The sequence below is a fragment of the Coloeus monedula genome (assembly GCF_965178545.1).
Source record: "Coloeus monedula genome assembly, chromosome: 19".
Lineage (NCBI taxonomy): Eukaryota > Metazoa > Chordata > Aves > Passeriformes > Corvidae > Coloeus > Coloeus monedula.
In genome coordinates this window covers 11925531-11945296 of record NC_138799.1, presented here as the reverse complement: position 1 = coordinate 11945296, position 19766 = coordinate 11925531, and the positions used below count along the sequence as shown (strand labels likewise).

Sequence of the window (19766 nt, the reverse complement as noted above, 5' to 3'; positions counted from 1 at the left end):
CGCCCCCCCCCCGCTCGCCCCTCGCGGTCGCAGCCGAGCACGGCCCATTGACAAAGACCGGCGTTTATTCCATTCAGTCCTTCAATGCCCGTAGCCCCGGCGGCAGCGCTCCGGCCCCGCAGGGATGCCCCCGGTGCCCCCCGCGCCAGCGCGGGGCCGGGCCGGCGGGGGGCGCGGGGGAGGCTTTCAATGCAGCTCGTTCAGGGGATGGGGGTCAGGGAGTGAGAGAAGCAGGGGAAGGTGAGGGTCGGTAACGCTGGGAAGGGGAGGCACAGGAACATGGAGCGACAGGGACAGGCTTGAGGCACTTGCCAGGAGCCCCCACAGGTGCAGGCTGGGGGAAGGAGGGGAAGAGGCACGGAGAAGCTGATGAGGAGCCTGGCCGAGGCAGGCTGGAGGCAAGGCAGTGTGGGCAGGCTCCTCTGCAGCTGGAAAAGCAGCTCCCTGAACGAAAAGGCACAACCCCAGGGCTGCGGCTGCATTCCCTCCACTCTGAGCACGGTCCACCAACAGCTCCCAGGACGGTGCTGTCCCAGGTCCTTGATCTGGGACTGCTCCCTGAGCAGTCGGGGATGCAGATCTCAACCTGTGAGGCAAAGAGCAGTGTCAGCCCCCACCAGGCTGCCACCCCCTCTCTCTGCCCCCCCGGCTCGCTGTGCCCCTGCCTTGCTTACCTGAGAGCCGGTGGCCCAGGCTGGCCATCTTGGCAGGATGTGACATCAACCAGAAGTTGCGCTTGTTCTGCAACTTCTGGAATGGATTTGAGTCTCTCCTCCGCTCCTGCTTCATCTTCTTCATTTTCTTTACCTGTGCAGAGGAAGGACAGCACTTGGGTCAGAGTGCAGAGGCCCCAGCCTCCTCCCACCTGCCCCAGCCCAGCATGTGGCCAGCACCCACCTTTCCTTTGTCAAACTCCTCGTCCCACTCATCAATGATGGTCTTGCTTTGGGCCAGTGCTGTGTCCCGAATGGCATCCTGGCTCACGGCCGAAATCTCACCCTGCCAGGTCAAGACTGCAGAGCAGCCAAGTCAGCAGAAGCACCAGGCTGTGCCCCACTGCACCCCCTTGCACCAGGCCACCCCCAGGCAAAAGGCTGGAGCCCCGTGCTCCAGCTCCCCACCCTGTGCCACCCCCAACAGGCCCATGGCTGGGTGCACCTGCCTGGTTCCAGGAGCACCCCTGCCTGCACTGGGATGGGGGAGCTCAGAGGGCTCTGCCCCCATCCAGGGCTTGCAGCAGGGGGGCTGCACAGCTGTTTGCCCATCCAGGTGAACCAGGATTACCTTGTTTGCCATAAGCCTTGTCCAAGGAATTCTGGAGCAGCTGGCCTACCACGCTGGACTCCTGGCCCGCAGGGGCAGTGCCAGCCCAATTGCCAGCCACAGGGCTCAGGGCAGCCAGGGAGCGTCTCTCATCCCCAGTCTGTTTGTCACTGGCACCTGCTGCAACTGCGGAAACAGGCAGGGTGAGAATGGGCCACGGGGAACTACCATGCCCCTCCTCTCCAAGGCAGATCTCATCCCAGGAGACACTGTTTGGACAGACAGGGTCCTGATCGGTGAGGGTGTTTGGGCACACAAGTGCCAGCCCTGGGGATAAATCAAGGAGCCTGTCCCCACTTCCTCCTCCAGGGCACAGGCAAGGGCTCCCAGGCTCCCCCCAGGAGCAGCAGGCAGGCCTGGGACAGGGCAGCCCAGGACAGGGGGCAGGACCACAGGCACCGGCGGGCAGCTGTGGGACCAGCAAGCACTGGGGATGGCACAGCAGTGCTCCAAGGGGGCTCTAGGGCAGACAAGCAGCTGGCTTGACCCTGCCAGGCACCAGACAGGGCACAAGGTCACACCTGGGCTGCTGGTGGTGGTGGCAGGGACAGTGTTGGCAGCCAGGCTGCTGAGGCTTTCCATCCACTTGCGCTTGCGGTGCTTGTGCTCTCCAGCCTCCACACTCTGATGTGTCTCACAGCGCTCTGGCTCAGTTGTCCTGGAGCTGGGGAAGGCAGCAGAGTCAGCTCACTCCAGCCAGAGCAGAGTGGGAGAGTCTCAGGCAATGTCTCAGGGCAATGGGGCCCAGGGACACCCGCACTGCACTCAGGGAGGGGTAAACCCACCCCCAGCAAGTGGGTGCTTCAGCCAGACCCCTGCTGAGGTGCATCCCACCTGCAGAAAGATGAGAAGCCCCTGACCACACTGCAGGGAGCCTGACCTCAGGCTCTCACATGCCCCTCGTCCCTCACCTATCCAAAGACAGCATCCCAGAGCTGCACTCCTCTGTCTTCTTCAAGGGCCTGTCTTTGCTCCTATTCTTCTTTTTCTTCTTCTTCCTCTTGAGGGGGAAAGTTGGTTCCATGCCCAGGTCAATACTGAGCTCTGGCGTATGTTGCTTGGGCCCACTCTTCATGTCCTGACAGACTGGACCATGGCTGAGACCCTTGTCTGCCACCTCCTTCCCCATGAAGGACATCAAGTCCCCTGGAGAGACAATTTTCTTCCTGGGGGACCTGGAGTCTTTATCAATGAAGTCCTTCTGAGAGCCAATGCTCTCCTTCTTGGGGGGCCTGGAGTCTTTGTCCTTGAAGCCCTCTGAAGAAACAATTCTCTCCTTCTTGGGGGGACTGGAGACTTCATCCATGTCCTTCACAGCCACAGCACAAGGGCTCCTGTCTGTGCTACGATGCTTCCTTTTCCGACGCTTCTTTCTGAAGGAACCCTCTGGTTCTACCTGGCCAGATCCCGTGTCCCTGATGCCAGGAAGAAGGTGATGTGAAGTGTGGGCAGTGGAGCCATGGGTCAGCAGGGAGGCTGGGAGCTGAGTGGGCAAGTTGAGCACGAAGCTGAAGGCAGACTTTTCAGGATTCGGTAGTTCAAGAGCAGATGAGGACAGGCTGAAGGACAGGAAAAGATGCTGATCTAAAAGCCCAGAAGTCCCTCTCTTCCTCCTTCCCCTGAGGTGCAGAAGCACAACATCCAGCTGCTGCCATCTCGTCCACAAAATTGGAATCAGATGCAAGGCCACACAGATACCCCATGGAGCACCCAAAGCTGTCACTGGCCTTCTGCCATGTGGGAGCCTGGCAGCAATGGCACTGCTTACCTGGACTTGCCCAGAGGCCTAGGAGTGGAGTCAGGATGGGTGGTGTCTGAGGGCTGGGGTTGTGCTTGGTGGTCGCTCACGGTCACCTTCTGAGAGGGTTTGCCCTGCAGTTATTGACATAAATAAAAACTTGGTGGTCTAACGTAGAGGTTTCCATGAGCCAAGAGAAAAAGGGGAGCCCAGAGAAAGGGGAGGAGAACAGACACAGACAGGGGCAGGGAAGTGGGGGGTGGGAGAATCAGAAGTGTGTTCAGTTAGAAGAACAAAGGAAAAAAGGAAGGAAAGAAATTTAAAGACCCCAGTGCACCCTCCTGAGCCCACATACTGCCTGTGGAGGAGGCACGCCCACACCCTCCTGCTGTGGCATCACCCCCTGCCACTGGCCCCAGGGGACACGCGACCCCAAGAAGGTGCCAAGGCCACCCCACTGCAGGGACTGGCACAGTCACCCCTCTGTCCCAGGCAAGGGGGCAGGAGCCATCCCCTGCATCACTCAGAGACTTGGACAACAGCAGGGCGTGGCCCCACACCTCGACCCAGAGTCGGGGCGGAGCAGCCACCATAGCCCTGGGCTAGGAGCTGGGAGGGCTCTCCCCGCCCACCCCTGGTCAGCAGTAACCCTACACAGCCTCAGTTCAGAAGGCACAGGATGTCGAGCGGCGTCTCTGGGCAGAAGCTCAGACTCACCTTTTTGGCTGAGAGCACTGGTTTCTTGGCCAGCAGCGGTGACGTGGTGCCGCCCCACTCCTGTGCGGCGCTGCCCAGCGGGGAGGGTTTCACAGTGGCTGTCCTGGAGCTTTTGGGGGCAGCCAGGTCAGTGTCTTTAGGGACAGCCGGCTTGGTGCCAGGACCAGCAGGGAGGTGGGTGCCAGAGTCCCTTCCCTGAGAGGTGCAGAAGCTGCTGGAATTGCTCTTGGCCTTGTGGGTGTCCTTGGCCAGCTGCCCTACTTCGCTGCCATGGGAATCCTTCTTCAGGGTCCTGGTCATCGCCCCACAGCCACTGGGCTCCTGACTGGACTTCAGCAGCTTGGATGAGGTAGGTGGCTTCTCGCTGTCTGGGCCCTGTGTGGACAGCCCTGCTTTGGCCCCGCTTACGGTGCTGGTGACATGGAAGCCTGCTCTGGGCATGCCAGGTATCTGCAGCTTCTTGGGCCTCTGGACTGCGTCATAGGCCAGGGGTGTGGCCTCGTGGGTGGCTTTGTGGGGCAGTTTGGACGATGGGGTCTGAGGGAGTAGCTTTGACAGCGCAATTCCGTTTGTCAGCTTTGACCCCATCCCAGGAGAGCTGCGGGCAACAGGGACTCCGACATCACCTGGGCCTGGCAGCCCCTTCCCCAGCAGCTTGTCTTGTTTCTAGACAAGGAGAAAGAGAGAAGTTCGGTGAGGAAAGTCAAGGAGCCACAGATACAGTGATACTGCCCTCCCCATGTCCAGCCAGGATCCCTGGGTTCAGCAGGATCAGGATCCCTCCTGTACAACACCCTCCCGCACATCCATCTCCTGGCATGGCTGCAGCCCCCCGTGCCCACGGAGCAGCAGCTCCTGGGAGCACCAACCTTCAGGACTCACCGGGCCGAATGGTGGCACAGAAGGGGTCCCGTTAATTGCAGTTTTCTTCATTTGCTTCGAGTCACTGCCAGTGCAGCTGGGCAGGCTGAAGGCAGCCTTGGCCATGGGCCCTGCTGAGCTCTTCCTGGGGCAGCTGAGCCTGGGAAGGGCAAAGCACAGGCATCAGCCATGGGGGTGCGGGTGAGCAGCAGACACACACGAGGGAGGGGAGCTGGAGGCTCTGAGGAGGTGAGGTGCTACAGCAAACCACTCCCTGCCACCCCCTCCCCGAGCCAGCACACGCACAGGGCGTTGGGGCTGCTTGGCCGGGGCAGGCAGGCCAGGAGGCACAGGCTGCTCTCTTACCTCAGGTAGAACAGCACATAGGCCTGCTGGTTGAGAACCACCTTGATGTTGCTGGGGTGGACCTCATGGTCATTCATTCGATACCACTGCCCATTGCTGGCCTGTGGAAGGAGAAGACAGAATGTGGTCAGGCTGTGTCCAAGGAGAACAGGGTCAGGCTCTGGCCAGGGACCCTCCTGGCCTGCAGAGCAGCAGGAACAGCACCCGTCATCAGAGCTCCTCTCCCCAAAACCCACAGCTGCCCCAGGGGCTCTGTCAGGGCAGACCTTCACGTTTCCTGCAGTGGGGCACAGTTTGTGCCCCATGTCCAGTGCGCCACACCTCCACACCACCCACCCTGCCAAGCACCCTCCTCTCTGCACCCTACAGGGACCCACAAGCACCTACCAGGCCCCAGCCCAGACAAGGTGCCAAGAGAGCATCCCAGGCTCACCTTCACATAGCAGAAGTAGTGCCCTGCGTTGCAGCTGTACCCAGAGTGCACCAGCACCGCATAGAGTCCATATGTGACAGGATCACCCTTGGGCTCAGACATGTAAGGGCGGATGTCCAAGAACTCAGGGTATCCCACATCCTGTGGAAAGAAGATGTCTCAGGAGCTGGCATGGCTTTCTTGCCAGAGCAAGAGCAGCTCTGCTGTGCTATGAGTCCCATCTCTCTCTTGAGGGGATGCGTCCTCCCCAGGCACAGACTCCGGTGAGGAAGATGCCAGGATGAGCACAACTTCCCCCACAGAGAGCAGTGGGGAATGGCTGCAGGACTGCACCAGGACCTGCTCGGGGGCAGGACCTTGGGCCAGGACACAGCCCTGGCTGTGGATTGCTGAGTACTCACCTTGGTGGATTGCTGAGTACTCACCTTGGTGATTTTCCTTCCACCTGAAGAGCCGCAACTGCCAAAGCGTTTCAGTGAAATCGTGAGAACATTGGAGGCTCGGTGGATGGTGAAGCGTTTGCTGGCTGACACTTTCTTCCTGCACCTGCCCAGGAAAAGCTCAAGCTGTTCAAGCTGTTCCAACATCCAGACAATTGCCCGCCCTGGCCACACAGTAATGGCAAACCCGATGGGAATGGTGCTGCTGACACCAGGTACTGCTCCAGACACCTCCTCATGGCCATGCCCGCTGGCCCAGGTCTTCCTTTGAAGACGAGAGAGCTGAGGAGCAGCAGGCTTCATCACAGGCTTCCATGGCCCTGTACCTCATGGTTTAGCCACAGAGCAGGTACAGAAGCCCTCCCACATTGTGGCAGCCTTCCCACCAGCACACCAGTGGACACCATCCTGCCCCCAGCACCCCACACTCACATGCTACACCTGTAAGCGTTGTCCCCACCCAGCTGCTCTGGCTTCACAAACAGCTCCAAGGCCCGCACGACGTTTGCGGCTCGCTGCAAGGACAGGGTGGACGTCAGGGCATGAGCGGCCTGTCCACACCACAGCCCCACTCCCTGCCCCAGGCACTGGCCCACAGCACAGGGCTGCAGGCTGCCCCAAAGTCCTGAGCCTGCCCCCGGTGTGGTGGCTGCTCTGCCCCCCAGCACTGCCGAGCCTGCACAGAGGAGTCGTGGCTCACGCTTGGGCAACACGCACTGCTCCGTGAGACAGGGAAGGAGCTGCTTCCCTCCTGCCAGCACTGTGACTGCAGGTTAAGGAGCCTCAGAGCAGGAACCTCCCCCTCAAGAGCAGAGACTCCCATCCCCAACCCTGCAGCAGTACCTCGACCTCCAGTGTCACGTCCAAGTAAGGGTCATAGGTATCCGAGACAGTCTTGCACTCCGAACATTTCACTGCAATACGAAGAGCCATGAGCACACCCTGGCACAACACCAGCACCTGCCACACCCCAGCACAGACAGCTGCAGTGTCCCCCCAATCCAGGTTTGGGCTCTGGGATGTGAGCACCAGGATTCACGGCCTTGCGGGGAGGAGGGCTGGCAAATCCACTACGTGTTGGGAAGCAGATGTTGTCAGATAGCTGGGAACACGGGTCCCTTTGCTGGTGGCAATGAGCTGGGGACCCACCACTTGGGTCCCACAGTCAATGGCTTTTCCCATTGCCACCACAGGGGTCATGACCCACAAGTACTGAAGGACTGACCGACTGTGGCTCTGGGTAAGTTACACGTGCTAAGCCATTTTCCAAAGGGTTTTGCTGCCCAGGCCCACACCCAGACTGCCAGTACTCACCACGGGACCGCAGGTAACCACCGAAGATCTGGTGAACCAGAGTTGTGGCCTGGGTCTGGCGATCCAACCTACACAGAGACAGCAGCACCAGATCTCACACTGCAACAGCCACCCCCGTCGGACCCCTCAGGACAGCCCCCCTCCACGTTCTGGCCAGGAGCCAGGCTGTGGAGCTCCAGGAGCAGCGGGAAGCCGCAGCCCCTGCCAAGCTGCTCTCTCTGTGTCGCAGCCGAGGGATGACACCAGGCTCCGACACACACCTTCCTCTCAAAGAAGCAGAAGCTCCTGATTGGAGCTCAGAGCCAGGTGCTGAGAGCAGAGGCAGTGCTTCCCAGGACAAAGGGCCTGGGGGAAGCTGCCCTTCCACAGCCACAGGGCTGGGGCTGAGCTAGGAAGTAGGCCTGTATCCCTCAGCAACTGGGATGCGATCTCAACCTGTAGCAGCCTCAGGATTTGGGGGCAGGACTGGAGCTATGCTGAGGTGGAGCAGTCAGCAGAAGGTGAACAACAGCCCAGAGCCATGTCCCTGAGGGGCAGAGAGCTGGACCCCACACCCAAGGCCCCTGGAGTCAGAACCTCCCCACAATAAGGCTGACCTGGGGCACATGTTCATTCCACAGTCCACTCCCGTGAGTGCAGGGGACCAGCAAGGGAACAGCAAAGAGCAGTGATGGGCCATCAGGCCCCACATACTTGGTGTAGCCATTCAGGCAGGCCTTCTGCATGGCATCGATGGTGTAACGCAGGAACTCGTGTGCATCCTCCTGCCTGCCGAAGCGCAAGTTATGGGAAATCTCTGCAAGAGAGGGAGGACTTAGCACGTGCTGCAACAGACGCCATCCCTCCCTGCCATCCCTGGGGCAAGGACTCTGGGGTTCGAGTCCCCTCAACCCAAACCAGATGTCAGACTCATGTCACAGAGGAAGCCCCTGGCAGCCCAAGAAGTCTCCAGGCACCCTGAGGCTCCATGAGTCGTCTCAGTGGAGCTGTTTGCCAAAACATGCCCCAATCCCAATAGTTCTGCTCCCACATTAGTCATGGGTGGGGGGGCAGCCCTCCTTACTCTTGAGGTCTCGGATGATGGAGAGTGGCTTTATTGCATTGCCGCTGTTGGCAAAAGCCTGTATCGTGTGGTTTTGCATAGTGCACATCATGCAGAAGCTTCCATGGGCACCTGGAGCAGGAGAGATGACACGATGTTGGGGACAAACCCAGGAGAGATGGAGGCAGTACAGGGGATCTCTGGTCCAACACAGCTCAGCCATGCTCAGTTTTCCCTTTGAGCTCAATGCTCCAGGACATGGGGACCAGCCCATGCCATCCCAGCTGGTACAGCCCACCACAGGACCAGCCACGGCAGCTCCCCAGATGAGACAGCATTCACATGGATAGAAAACAGGTCCCAGGTATGCACTGGACAAGCCCGTATGTTGGCCCTAAGGGGCAGATCCCACTGGCAGCCCGATGGATGGGACTGCAAGCCCTGTGTGTTCCCTGTGGTGACAGCTCAGAGCAGGGCCTGCCACACTGCTCTTCTGCAGTCCCCACAGCCACGGGCTATTCAGGATCCCCCAGCCCAGCCCCCAAGAAGCCAGCAGGCCCCATTGGGCCCATCTTAGTCCTGGCTACACCCAGCAGAGACAGTCTCCCCAGAGACAAAGATGCCAAGATAGGAACACTGCTACAGCCAGGAAAAGTGAGTAGGACCCAGGAACCAACTCTTCACAGAGAAACAGGCAGAAAGGAGCAGAGCAGGGAAGGTGCATCCTGATATCTGCACTCCCTCACCAGAGCCAGGCACAGAGGTGCCGACCGCAGCACTGTGAGCAGGACAGGCAGACGCTGCTCCTCCCTCCCGGCCCCCTGAACCGGGGTCCCCACTCACAGGTGCATCCGTGTTCCCGGGAGAGCAGGTAGTTGGTGAGTGGCGGCGTGTACGTCAGGCACTGCAGCGCCGAGTTCAGGAAGCAGGTGTTCCCCAGGTTACTCAGCCCGGCGCCCACACGGTGGACCCGCTCCCACTTCATGGAGAGGCGCTGAGCTGGGAAGAGCACCTTCTGCGGCGCGGGGATGCCATCACCCGCGGCCGCTGGCAGGGCACGGCTGTGGCCTGTGGGGAACAGAGGGTCAGCCAGGGGTAGGAGCACGGGGAAGCTCCCTTCACTCTCTCCACTTACCTTGGGGGTTCTGCGGCCTCTCCGGAAGGCTGCCGGTGATGCCGAGAGGGCGGCCGAGGGCCTCGGCCCCGATGTGCTCGTACTTGTCCCGCAGGTGCTCCAGCTGCCCGGCCAGGCCGCGGCGGGCGGGCGCGAACTCGATGCGCTGCTGCAGCACGGAGCGGGCGGCGGCGGCCAGCGGCCGGCCCAGCTCCGCCGCCGCCTCCCGCCGCCCCGGCTCCAGCGCCTCCCGCAGCTTGTCCGCGATCATCGCCGTGGGCGGCCGGCTCGGCGGGCCCGGCGGCCCCGGCTGCAGAGAGGGAGGGAAGGGGCGATTGAGCGGAGGGCACAGGCCCGGCACGGCCCTCCCCGCCAGGCTCCGGCTCTCAGAGCAACCGGCCGCCTCCTCGGCCCCGCCGCCACCCGCCGCGGCCCCCTCAGCGGCCGGCCCACCCACCGCCCGCCGCCACCCGCGGCTCCGAGCGCCGTCGCCGCGCGGCCCCGGCCCGGCCGCCGCCATATGCGGCCCTGCCGGTCCCGGCGCTCCGCTCCCCACGGGCGGCCCCGTCGGCAGGGCAGAGGAGCGCGGCGGAACCGGGGCGCAGGCCCCAGCGTCCCCAGGCCCGTCCCGCCCGGTCCCGGCAGCACTCACCATCCGGGTCCCGCCGCACGCACGTGTCACCGCACCGCCACTCGCCCGCCGCCGGCACAAACCCCTTCCGCGCCGGCCCTGCGGGGCGGCTCCGCTCCGCCTCTGCGCGGCCGCGGTGGCTCGCTCGGCTCGGCCCGAGCCGCGTCCGCTCCGCCCCCTTGTTCGGAAGAGCCAACGGAGAGACGAGCTCCTCCCGCCCGCCCGCCGCGAGTCCCGGCGCGGACGGGGGCAGGACGCGACTGCCGGGGCAAAGGCGGGCGGTGACGCCGCTCCCGCAGCGGACGGTCCCACGAGGAGACGTTTCCACGCGGAACCGGCCACGATGCGCTGGGGCGCGGCCCCTTCGTGCCCCGGTCCCGTCTCCTCTGGCCCCGGCCCCGGCCCCTGCCCGCCCCTGAGTCACGGCCCCGCCCCGGTCCCTCTCCCGTCTGCTACCGGTCCCGCCGGCATCTGAAGGCGGCCCCGCAGCAGCTCTTCCCCTCCCTGTCTCGTGCTTTCCCTCCGGCGGCCCCGCGGGGATCGCTCCTCTCGGCAGCTGAGGAGGGGCGGGGGAGCCCGGGGGGGTCCGGTTGGGTCCGGTTGGGTCCGGAGGGGAGGCGGGGCCCGGGGGGATCCCGGCCGAGCCGCCGCAGGGCCGAACCGGAGCAGCGGTCCCCGCCCCTCTTCCCCCTTGCCGTGGAGCTCCCGGCACGGACCCTCTGCGGGTACCGGGGCGGCTCCAGCACCGGACGAAGAGACGGAAATTACGGCACAGGGACGACAGAGCCGGCGGCAAAACAAGTGGCGATATTGAAGTCAAAGACAGAGGAGCAGCAGCGACAGGAGCACAACGGGTACAGCCATACAGAGCGCCCGGGATGCGCGGTCGGGACTGAGGAAAGGTTGGGGGGTTTTTTCTTTTTCTTTCTTTTTAATTTTTCTCTTTAATATGTTGAAATTGCCCAGACTGGTCCAGTACGACATCTCAAACCTTACAGGGATGCACAGCATGAAAACGCCGCCGGCACAGGGCTGCAGGGAGCATTCCCGGCGCGCTCCCAAAGCCATGGGTGCCCGTGCCGGTGCCGCGGGCGTCGCGGTGGGGCAGCTCCGCGGCACCCGCCAGCATCGCTGTGGCATGGGGATGGCTCAGAGAACTTAGGGCCGAGGGGTGTGAGGGGGTCACCGGAGGGGACAGGTTTTCCTGCAGCTGCCCTGCTGCCAGTTCCAGGCTCCATTCCCAACACTGCAGAGAAGGGAGCTCGCCTGGCTGCAGTGGTGCTGAGGGCCATAGTGTGGCCCAGAGCTGCACGAGGCGGTGATGGACAGCCTGTGCCCATGCAGCCAGAGCTCCGGCCCCTGGTGCCCTGCCAAGGGTTCCAGGCCAAGCCTGTCCAATGGTGGCATCTGCAGAAGGATCTGTAGGAGGATGCAGCAGAATGGAGCCCACTGGAGAGAGGAGTATGTGGAGAGAGGGGCAACAGTGCCGGGTGCATGTCAGGGGTCACCCCAGATACGCTAACATGCCCCTCCAGCTTTCTGGGACAAGGCACCTGCGCAGGAGTCGTCTGGCCCTGTGAAAGGCCTGGAGCCCCTTGCCGGGGTTTCTGCCACATGGTAAAGCCCCCCAGAGCCCCTGCCCAGAGGGGTACCCTTCTGGCACCCTGAAAGGGGAGGTGGGTGGTGGGTGGGGAGGGGGACAGCGGGGTCGCCAGGTGCTGCGGTGGGGAGGGCTCTGTAGCCAGAGCTGTGGGGGAGGCTCCCGCAGCGGGGCACTGGTAGACCTGCTACGCAGCCGGGGCAGCTCCCACCACTCACAAGGGCTTGATTCCTTCACAGCTGCCAGGGCCAAGCATGGCTGGGGGATCGTGACCCTGGCAGGGAGGTCCCCACACCCTGCTCAGCCCTGCCACAAGCAAAGGATGCCCAGTGTGGCTGCGGGCTGCCAGGAGCCTGCAACAAAGCGGGTCCCCATCCCTGTCCCCCACACACATGTGGCAGCCACCAGGGCCCCCTGCGGCCAAGCGGATTTTCATGCTGTCTCCAGGATTTGATATCAGCGTGGACCAGTCTAACATCTCGCAGGTTTTTTCTACTGGCTACTGGAATGCGCTCGTTTGGCTTAGGGGTCCTCGATGTCGAGAAACTCTTGCTTGGGGGGGGCCATGCCGCGGTACCAGGCGCATGAGCCGTCGCTCCTCTTGATACAGGCGTAGTGCTTTGCCTGCCGCCCATCCACGTTGTTCTTCTCCATCGCCCAGTCTGTCCAGAGACACTCATCCGAGGAGGAGACGAAGCAGGGGATGGAGAGGCAGCGCGAGATCTGTGCAGAACAGAGACTGTCACCCACCAACCCAAGGGAGCACTGGGCTGCAGGGAAGCAGCCTGGGGCAGCTGGGTTGGGGGTCTTGTACAGCTCTGCTTCATCCATCCCCCCAGCTCTGGACAGGGATGCCAGGCTGACCCTGCCCTGTGGGGCACAGTGGGGATGCAGCCCCAATGTAGGGGAACTGGGGAACCCCTGGTTGCCACTCCTAGGGCTGGCCTTGGTTCCCAGCCAGAGGAAGACAGAGGCTGGGCTGCCCTTCCTGTGCCCAGCCATGTGCTGTGTCCCTGCACAAGTCGTCCTTGAAGGACAGGGAAGAGCATCTCACTGTGGAGCCCACCCCTGCCTGGAGGCTGCAGACCCTCCCTGGTGTGGGGCGTGGGGCATGTGGGAGGCAGCCTGGTTGCTCACCTTGCACTCGCAGCCCATCTGGTACCGCTGGTTTAGGCTCTTCTTCTGGGTTGGGGTCAGCGAGTCCCAGGTGGACACCAAGTCACAGAGCGTGATGTGCATCTTGCCATTGCCCTCTGACTTGCCTGGGGAGAGGCCAGACAGACCACTCAAGGGGGTCTCCCCAGCACCTCAGGACCCTGCGTTGAGTCATGGTGCCTGGAGCCCCTCACTGTGCACTGTCCCTGGTGACCTCCGGGAAGCAGAGGCTTGTCCCCCAGCTGCCCCCGCCATGGCCCGGGGCTGCTGAGCACAGCCAGGACACAGCCGGGGGGTTCCCTGAGGACTGATGGCAGGAGCAGGAGGGGCAAAGGGAGAATGTGCCCAGGGAGCAGGCGCACACGTCAGGCATCTTGCAGGGCACATGAGGCATCAGGGCCAGCACTGTCGCGACAGCCCCGGAGAGCACTCCCCCGCAGTGCTCACCTGCGATGAGATACTCCTTCTTCCCGCCGGTGTCCAGCAGCCGGCCACACACGGCAGTGGATGGAGCCGTGTAGATGAACTCTATGTCCTGGTCGGGGCCCTTGAACATCTGGGAAGCAGAGGCAGGAGTGAGTGGCTGGTGAAGGGGCCGCCCCATCCCCCCAGCCTCCTGACCTGATGTGCCCCGTCACCTTGATCTGCTTGATTTCATACTGGATGCGCTTGATTGGATTCCCGTATATATCGTTCCCTGAATCCACCTCTTTCGCAGAGACAGCCTTGGCTCGGATCACTGGAAGGGAGAAGTGAGATAAGTGGGGGTTACCAGTCCTTAGCCCCTGCATCTCACAGGGTCTCCCACCTTCACAGGGGACTGCTGTCCGCAGCAGACCCCACTGCCCCCCTGGCTGCCCACAGAGCCGGCTGTCACCCTCTGTCCCCAAAGGGATGGGGCTCTGGCACATGCAGGACAATGACCAGCAGCATTGCAGCAGCACCCTCAAGGCAGGTGACAAGGAGAGTTCACAACAGGATCACCTGGCCCCAGGGCTCGTGAGGCTGTGGCACTGTGAGCCAGGGGACAGCTCTGCTGTGGCAGGGTCCCTGTGGTCATGCTGCTCCCAGGATACATGGTCCAGCATGTGAGTGCTCGGCACGTGGCAGTGACCTGCAGGCGGCTGGGCAGGCAGGGCGGGCAGCCAGCTCAACCTTACTCACCGGCTGGGACATGGGCTGGCTCAGTGCCGTGCTGCGCAGGTTGCCTGGGTCCCTGCACTGAGACCTGCAGCCCCCAGTCGTGCCCAGCTCCCTCCACCAGTGCAGGGACTGAAGCTCCCAGGCAGCACCGGGGATGCTGATGGTGAAGGGGACAATGGCAGTTCCAAAGCTAGAGTTTCTGCTCAGCACTCTGAGAGTATGGAGGGGGCCTGGCTGCAGGGCAGGGGCTGGCAGGGCTCCCTGCTCTGCCAGGGGTACCCCCATCCAACAGGAAGGGCAGCTCCCCACCCTGAAGGGCTCCCCCATGCTCTGCCAGCCTGTCAAGCACTGTGGGGCAGGGGACAGGGAGCTGGGCACTCTCACAGAGTTCATCCTGGCTCATGTCCCCGCTGAAAGGTGTTGGGCTGGGAGCAGCTGGGGACATGCAGAGGTCACCCCACAGCCTGGCACAGAGGAGCTTCTCCCACCTGGCATGGCCAGGAGAGGGAATCTGACCGCACTCTATAAATACCGCGGGGTGTGGGGGCATGCGGACAGGCTATTTAAGCTGAAGGTCGGGGGGCACGGTCCCACGTGGGCACCAGCAAGTGCCAGCAGAGTTTACTCTGGAAAGTTGAGAGTGGCACCAACATGAGCAGGGACCAGGGAAGAGGATTCCCAAAATGGCCACCCCCAGTCACCAGCAGTGCTCACTGGTGCGGGGCTGGAGGAAGCAGCGGCTGCCCTGGGGGCTTTCCCAGCTGCTCCCATTCCTTGGGAAGGGCTGTGCTGTCCAGGGACGGTGGCAGCACCTCAGCCATGCCTGGCGACAGTGCCCGCTCCTCCGTCAGCAGTGTGCTGGAGTCACCACAGACACAGGCCACCCCTCGCCCCTGCAGCCACCACGTGTCCTGTGTGCCAAGCCCTGCGTGCCACCAGTGTAACCCAGGTGCAACCAGTGCCGGCCCCGTGGCTCCCGTTCGGGGAATGGTTACTGCCTCAGTGGGCTCCAGCCTTTTCCATTCACGTGCTGATGAATCACTTGACAAAAATGCAGCCCGATTCTGGGTGGATTTGTTCTGAACAGTGCAGCTTTGTGGAGGGGACGACTGCGCTGCGCTTTCCCCGCCAAGACCCCGCAGCGCAGCCAAGCTGCTCCACGCCCGCCAGGAACCAGGGCAGCGGAGGGAGCCCTGAGCAGAGCCTGGGACGAGGAGGCTGGGCGAGGGATGGGGGAAACCCCTGGGTGCCCAAGGACCAGTATTCAGACCTCCCCAAATGACAATGTCCCTGTCGGCCTTGCCACCCACCACTCCTGCTGCCGACCTGGGTGACCACCAGCCAGGGAGCCCAGACCCTCTGTGAAGCTGAGCCAAGGCTCCTGGGGTGCATGGCAGGCACAGCACACCGTTGGCACTGGCTGACCAAGTCCAACCAGAGACATGCTGGAAATGCTCCTTCCCCAGGCAGGCCGAGCGAGAAGGTGCTCCGTGGGAGCAGAGGGTCCCCTGGCAGAGTGGGACCCTCACTGCTGACATCTCCTGTGCTGGTCCCCAGGGCTGCCACTGTGGCCTCCGCACAGTGAGGACTCTGGACCCTGCAGGGACAGAGACCCTGTGAGGTAAGCAGGTCCCCTTGCTGCCCTCTGCCACCAGCATCAGTCCCACTGCACCGGCAGGTGCCATAGTGCCATGAGGAAGGGTCCCACTCTAGGACCCAGGACCCTGCACCACTCCCCCTTGCTGAGTGATGGCACAGATCAGCCAGGATGGACCAGGGCCACAGTGCAGCTCCAGGAGCAAAGCTGGGGACACACAGAGTCACCCAGTGCCACAAAACTGCCAGGTTGCCTCTCTGGGCTTGCCAGTGTTGGGGTTTGTCCTCCCTGGCCCCATGTAGGGCTACCCCACCTCAGGGCACCACTGTGCTCGCCTGTGCCCCATGGGAAGAAGGGCATCACAAGGACCCTTGGCCATGGGCCCCCCCTTCTGGCCCAAGACTTGCAGAACGGCCACCCCTTCCTCTGCCATCCCACCCCAAACCCCACCATGCCACCCTGCCCACACCCACCCGCAGCTGCCTGGGAAGCGCCAGTGCCCTCAGACCACAGGGGCCACTGCTGGGCTGGATGCCCAGGGAACAAAGCTCCCTTCTCCAGGGCTGCTGGCAGCAGAGGGGCTTTCTGCCAGTGCCAGCACTGCCTGCTGCCTGCCTGGCACTGCCAGCCCAGGCACCTGACCCCTTGGTGAGGGCAGCCCCGCGGTCACTCCAGCCCTGCTTGAGACGGCAGAGCTGGGGAGATGGCAAACCGCCCTGGGAGGGACTCCTGCACCCCAGCCCTGCCTGGCACAAGGTCAGGCGCTTGCTCGCATCCCAGTGCCTGCCCGCACGCCAGCAGCTGCAGCGGCAGGTACCCCACCCTGGCACAGTGGTTTGAAGATGCTGAGGCTGCAGGGCTGAGCAGGGCAGCCCCGCAGCGGGGAGGAAGCGGAGGCCACGGAGGCTCCCTGTGCCCAGCAGTGCCCCCGGGGCGGCGAGAGGCAGCGCCGGGTCCGCTCGCCCGCCGGCCTGCGCGGAGCCACGGGCTGAGCGCTGCCATGGCCGCTGCGTCATCCCGGCCGTGACGGGAGCAGATGGAGCCCAATCAGCGGCAGCCCCCACGTCAGCCCACGGCCCCTCTGCGCCAGCCGCACGGAACGGCTCCGGCAGCCGCGCTCGGCAGGGCGGCACCGGGCACCGGCAGCTGCCCGGCCCCGGCAGGCGCGGCGGGGTTTGCAGGGACAGCTCCCGCCACTGCCCCGCGCATCCCCTCCTGTGCCCGGCCCCTGCTGACTGCTGGCAGCCCCCACACTCGCCGTGCCTGTCCCGAGGAACCAAGCACTGGGACGACTGGGATCAGTGCAATGCCGTCAGGGGCTGCATCCCAATTGCCACTGCCCCTGGCAGCACCGAGCCCCTGCTCTCCCCTGCCCCATCGAGGCCCTGCTGCCACGGCTTTGCCTAGAAGGGCTCAGCATCACGCATCCCCACGCTGCTCCAGAGGAGGTGAAGCAGAAACCGGGTTTCCTGCTGTGGCCCCTGGTGTGGCTGTGGTGGCACTGGGCAGCTGAGCATCCCCTGCAGCAGAGCAGCCCAGCAGAGCAGCCACCAGGCCCCAGTGCCTGGGCACAGCCCCAGGGAGGGATGGTGGACAAGTCAGCCCCAAGCCCTTGGGCCCTGCAGAAAACCCCTGCTCATCTCATGAGCCAGGACATGCTAGCGCAGGCTGGCAGGTTCTAAGTCACCAGCCCCAGTGACACAACCCCAGCCCCTCTATGACCCCCAGCCCCTCGGGCACCCCCCACCCAATGCAGAGTTGCATCCGCCTCCCCTTGGGCCAGCTAAAAGTGCAGCCCTGGGCTGCGGCTGCTCCAGTCTCACTCCATGGGAGAGCAAGTGCAGGGGCAGGTGCAAGGCCAGAGGGGCCATGGGGATGTGGCAGGCGCTGCCCATGCTATGGAGAGGGGATCCCAGGACCAGGACCCCACACTGTGCTCACCCTGATACCCTATACTGAGGGTTGAGCATGAGCCTTGGGGCCCATCATTCACCTTGGGTGCACCTGCCCAGCACTGCAGGGCATCAGCAATCCCCACACCACCACATTTCTGTCAAGGGCCCAGCCTGGACACAGGTCCCTCCAGCCACAGCAGCTGGAAAGGTCCCAGCAGCACCGGGTGCCCCAGGTTCTTCCTGGGCTCCACACACCTGCTGGGATGGAACTGGCTGAGGAGCAGCCCAACTCCAGAGAGCATCCAGGAGGAAGATACGAAGCAGCAAAAGGCCAGGGAACACAGGATCATCCCAGGTCATGCCCTGCTCTGTCCCCAAGCACTGTTTTCACTTAGGCCCACACGAAGCACATCTGACACAGACGAGCCACAAAAGGGACTTGGGCTGGGAGCCAGAAGGTGCCAGCACTGCCGGCAGCGTGGCTGGGAGGACGCTGCTTTGGCAGGACAGGCTCTGGGTGCCTGCAGGACAGGCACCTGCTGAGAGCATCCGGGTAGCTGGAGACCAAAGCTCAGTGAGGCAGTGCCCTCCCAGGGGACGGTGGAGACAGCCAGGGCCTCCAAGACAGACAGTGACTCAGCAGCTGAGTCAGGGCTGAGCCGGCACCCCACGATGGGCAGTGAATCACGAGTGCCCCGAAAGCTGATCCTGACAGGAGCGTGATGGGAAGCCACAGCCGCACTGCCAGAGCAGGCACAGGGCATCCTGTGGGCCAGGGACACTAGCTCCAGCAGCAGCTCCTAAAACCCTGTGCTCCATTTTGTCTCAAAACCTCCCTGTCCCCAACATGCCTCGTGGTGAGGCTGGGCACACGAGGCAGCAGTCAAGTGCTGTGGGAGTTGCCCTCACAGAGGAAAGACACTGGGAGTGGGGTCTGGAAGGGAAGCCTGTGAGGAACATCCTGAATCTGGAGCAGGGGACAGGGCAGGGCCATCCAGAGGTTGGGGCTGCCTCAGTGTTTGGGAATGTTACCTCTCCAGCTGAGCCTGGGAACGGGCCCGCGAAGGAAAGCGCCGGGAACTGGGGCCGGCCTGTTCAGTTCATATGTTAAAATTTAATAAGGGCATTATTCATAGAAAGAGGAATCCAGATCCCGGCGCTGCCAAGCCCTCCCTTTCAGCAGCATCCAAGCCGAACAAAGTGGGACGGGGGAAAGGAAATGCCTGGAAATAAGGCGCAGACAGGGGTGACCGAGCCGTGGCGGTGGCTGCCGGGCATGGGGGGGGGGTTCTCTGGGCTCCGGGCCGGTGCCGTGGCCGCGCTCGGAGGGTCCCGGCCGCCCCCGGGCCCCAGCCCCGCGCTGCCACGTACCTCCGCGGTGTCATCACAGTCGGGGGAGGCCGGGCCCACCCGTGTCATTCACCGGGCGGCGGCCAGTGGGGACCCGGCCCCGGCGTAGCCGCGCTCCGCTCGCCCCTCGCAGCGGCGAAGCCGCCCCGGGGAGCGGTGCTGGGCGCGGGAGCCCCCCCGAGACGGTGGGAGGAGGTGCGGGGTGGGACGGGCACAGCCCGGACGGAGGGACCGCGCCCGGCCGCGCATCCGCACCCGCCGACACACCCCCGGGCCGGGCCGGCGCTGCGGGCAGGTGCCGGGGGTCGGGGGGGCTCTGCCCGCTCCCCGCCCGCCCCGCGCCAACTTTCCGGTCCTTCCCCCGCCGGGAAGTTGGCGCGGGCGGGGCCGGGCGGGGGCTCGGGGGGCTCGGGGCGGGGTTCCCCGCGGCGCTCACCTACGTCCGCGTTGCAGAAGGCCTGTTGCGGGTGGATGGGCGAGCAGCTGCAGGCGTCGGCCGGGCGGGCCCTGCCGAGCAGCAACACCGCCAGCCAGGCCAGCAGGCTGGGCAGCGCGGCGGGCATGGTGCGGGGCTGCGGGCGCGGCCGCCCAGCCCCGATCCCGCACCCACCGCCGGGCCCGGCCGAGCCGCCGCCGGGAACTTGGGTCCGGCCGGGGCGGGCGCTCTGCGGCCGCTGCTCCGTTGCCTTCACAGAGCCGTTCGCTTCCTCCCCGCCGCGCTCGGCCTCGCTCTTTAACGTGCTCCGGAGATCTTCTGCTCCTCCTCCGCGTGGCGCGGGGCCAGCCCGGCTGCGCCCGCCCTCCGCGGGATGCGGCTCTGCCGCGACCGCTGCCCCCGCCCCGGCACGGCCCCCGCCGCGGGCACCGGCCGCCCCCGCCCCGGCGCATCCCGGCCGCCCCCGGCCCCATCGCTCCTGGACCCCCGCCCATGGACCCGAAACCCCCGCTCCGTAGCTGCCCCCGCCCACGCCAAGTAGAGCAGTGGATGGCCGGACAGGCAGCAGTTCTGGCTGTGCCCGAGAATTCCTCCCCACCTTCGGCCCCTCC

At 64.0% G+C, this 19766-nt stretch overlaps 2 protein-coding genes across 2 annotated transcripts; both read right to left on the bottom strand.

Annotated features, from left to right (window-relative positions):
* Window positions 1-47: 47 nt before the first annotated feature.
* On the bottom strand, window positions 48-10135 carry USP36 (ubiquitin specific peptidase 36). Its single transcript, XM_082294172.1, has 20 exons — window positions 10001-10135; window positions 9370-9658; window positions 9078-9302; window positions 8256-8366; window positions 7886-7988; window positions 7193-7260; window positions 6722-6792; window positions 6311-6393; window positions 5864-5984; window positions 5439-5579; window positions 5006-5106; window positions 4661-4799; window positions 3779-4444; window positions 3092-3195; window positions 2235-2882; window positions 1845-1987; window positions 1285-1449; window positions 898-1013; window positions 675-807; window positions 48-586 (listed from the first exon to the last, which is right to left on the bottom strand). The coding sequence occupies exons 1-20, from the start codon at window positions 10001-10003 to the stop codon at window positions 582-584; spliced, it is 3435 nt and encodes a 1144-aa protein (XP_082150298.1). The 5' UTR covers window positions 10004-10135; the 3' UTR covers window positions 48-581.
* Window positions 10136-10890: 755 nt separating this feature from the next.
* Window positions 10891-19474, bottom strand: TIMP2 (TIMP metallopeptidase inhibitor 2). The gene is made up of 5 exons (XM_082293847.1): window positions 19156-19474; window positions 13373-13473; window positions 13182-13290; window positions 12717-12841; window positions 10891-12302 (listed from the first exon to the last, which is right to left on the bottom strand). The coding sequence occupies exons 1-5, from the start codon at window positions 19280-19282 to the stop codon at window positions 12102-12104; spliced, it is 663 nt and encodes a 220-aa protein (XP_082149973.1). The 5' UTR covers window positions 19283-19474; the 3' UTR covers window positions 10891-12101.
* Between the last annotated feature and the right edge of the window lie 292 nt (window positions 19475-19766).

Coding starts and splice junctions, on each gene's coding strand:
- USP36 (XM_082294172.1), bottom strand. Junction 8,367..9,077: donor CCGGGAACACGGATGCACCT/GTGAGTGGGGAC, acceptor CTCCTGCTCCAG/GTGCCCATGGAAGCTTCTGC. Junction 1,988..2,234: donor GGGATGCTGTCTTTGGATAG/GTGAGGGACGAG, acceptor TGCCTTCCCCAG/CTCCAGGACAACTGAGCCAG.
- TIMP2 (XM_082293847.1), bottom strand. CDS start 19,282: ATGCCCGCCGCGCTGCCCAGCCTGCTGGCCTGGCTGGCGGTGTTGCTG. Junction 13,474..19,155: donor CTTCTGCAACGCGGACGTAG/GTGAGCGCCGCG, acceptor TCTCCCTTCCAG/TGATCCGAGCCAAGGCTGTC. Junction 12,303..12,716: donor AGATGGGCTGCGAGTGCAAG/GTGAGCAACCAG, acceptor TGTTCTGCACAG/ATCTCGCGCTGCCTCTCCAT.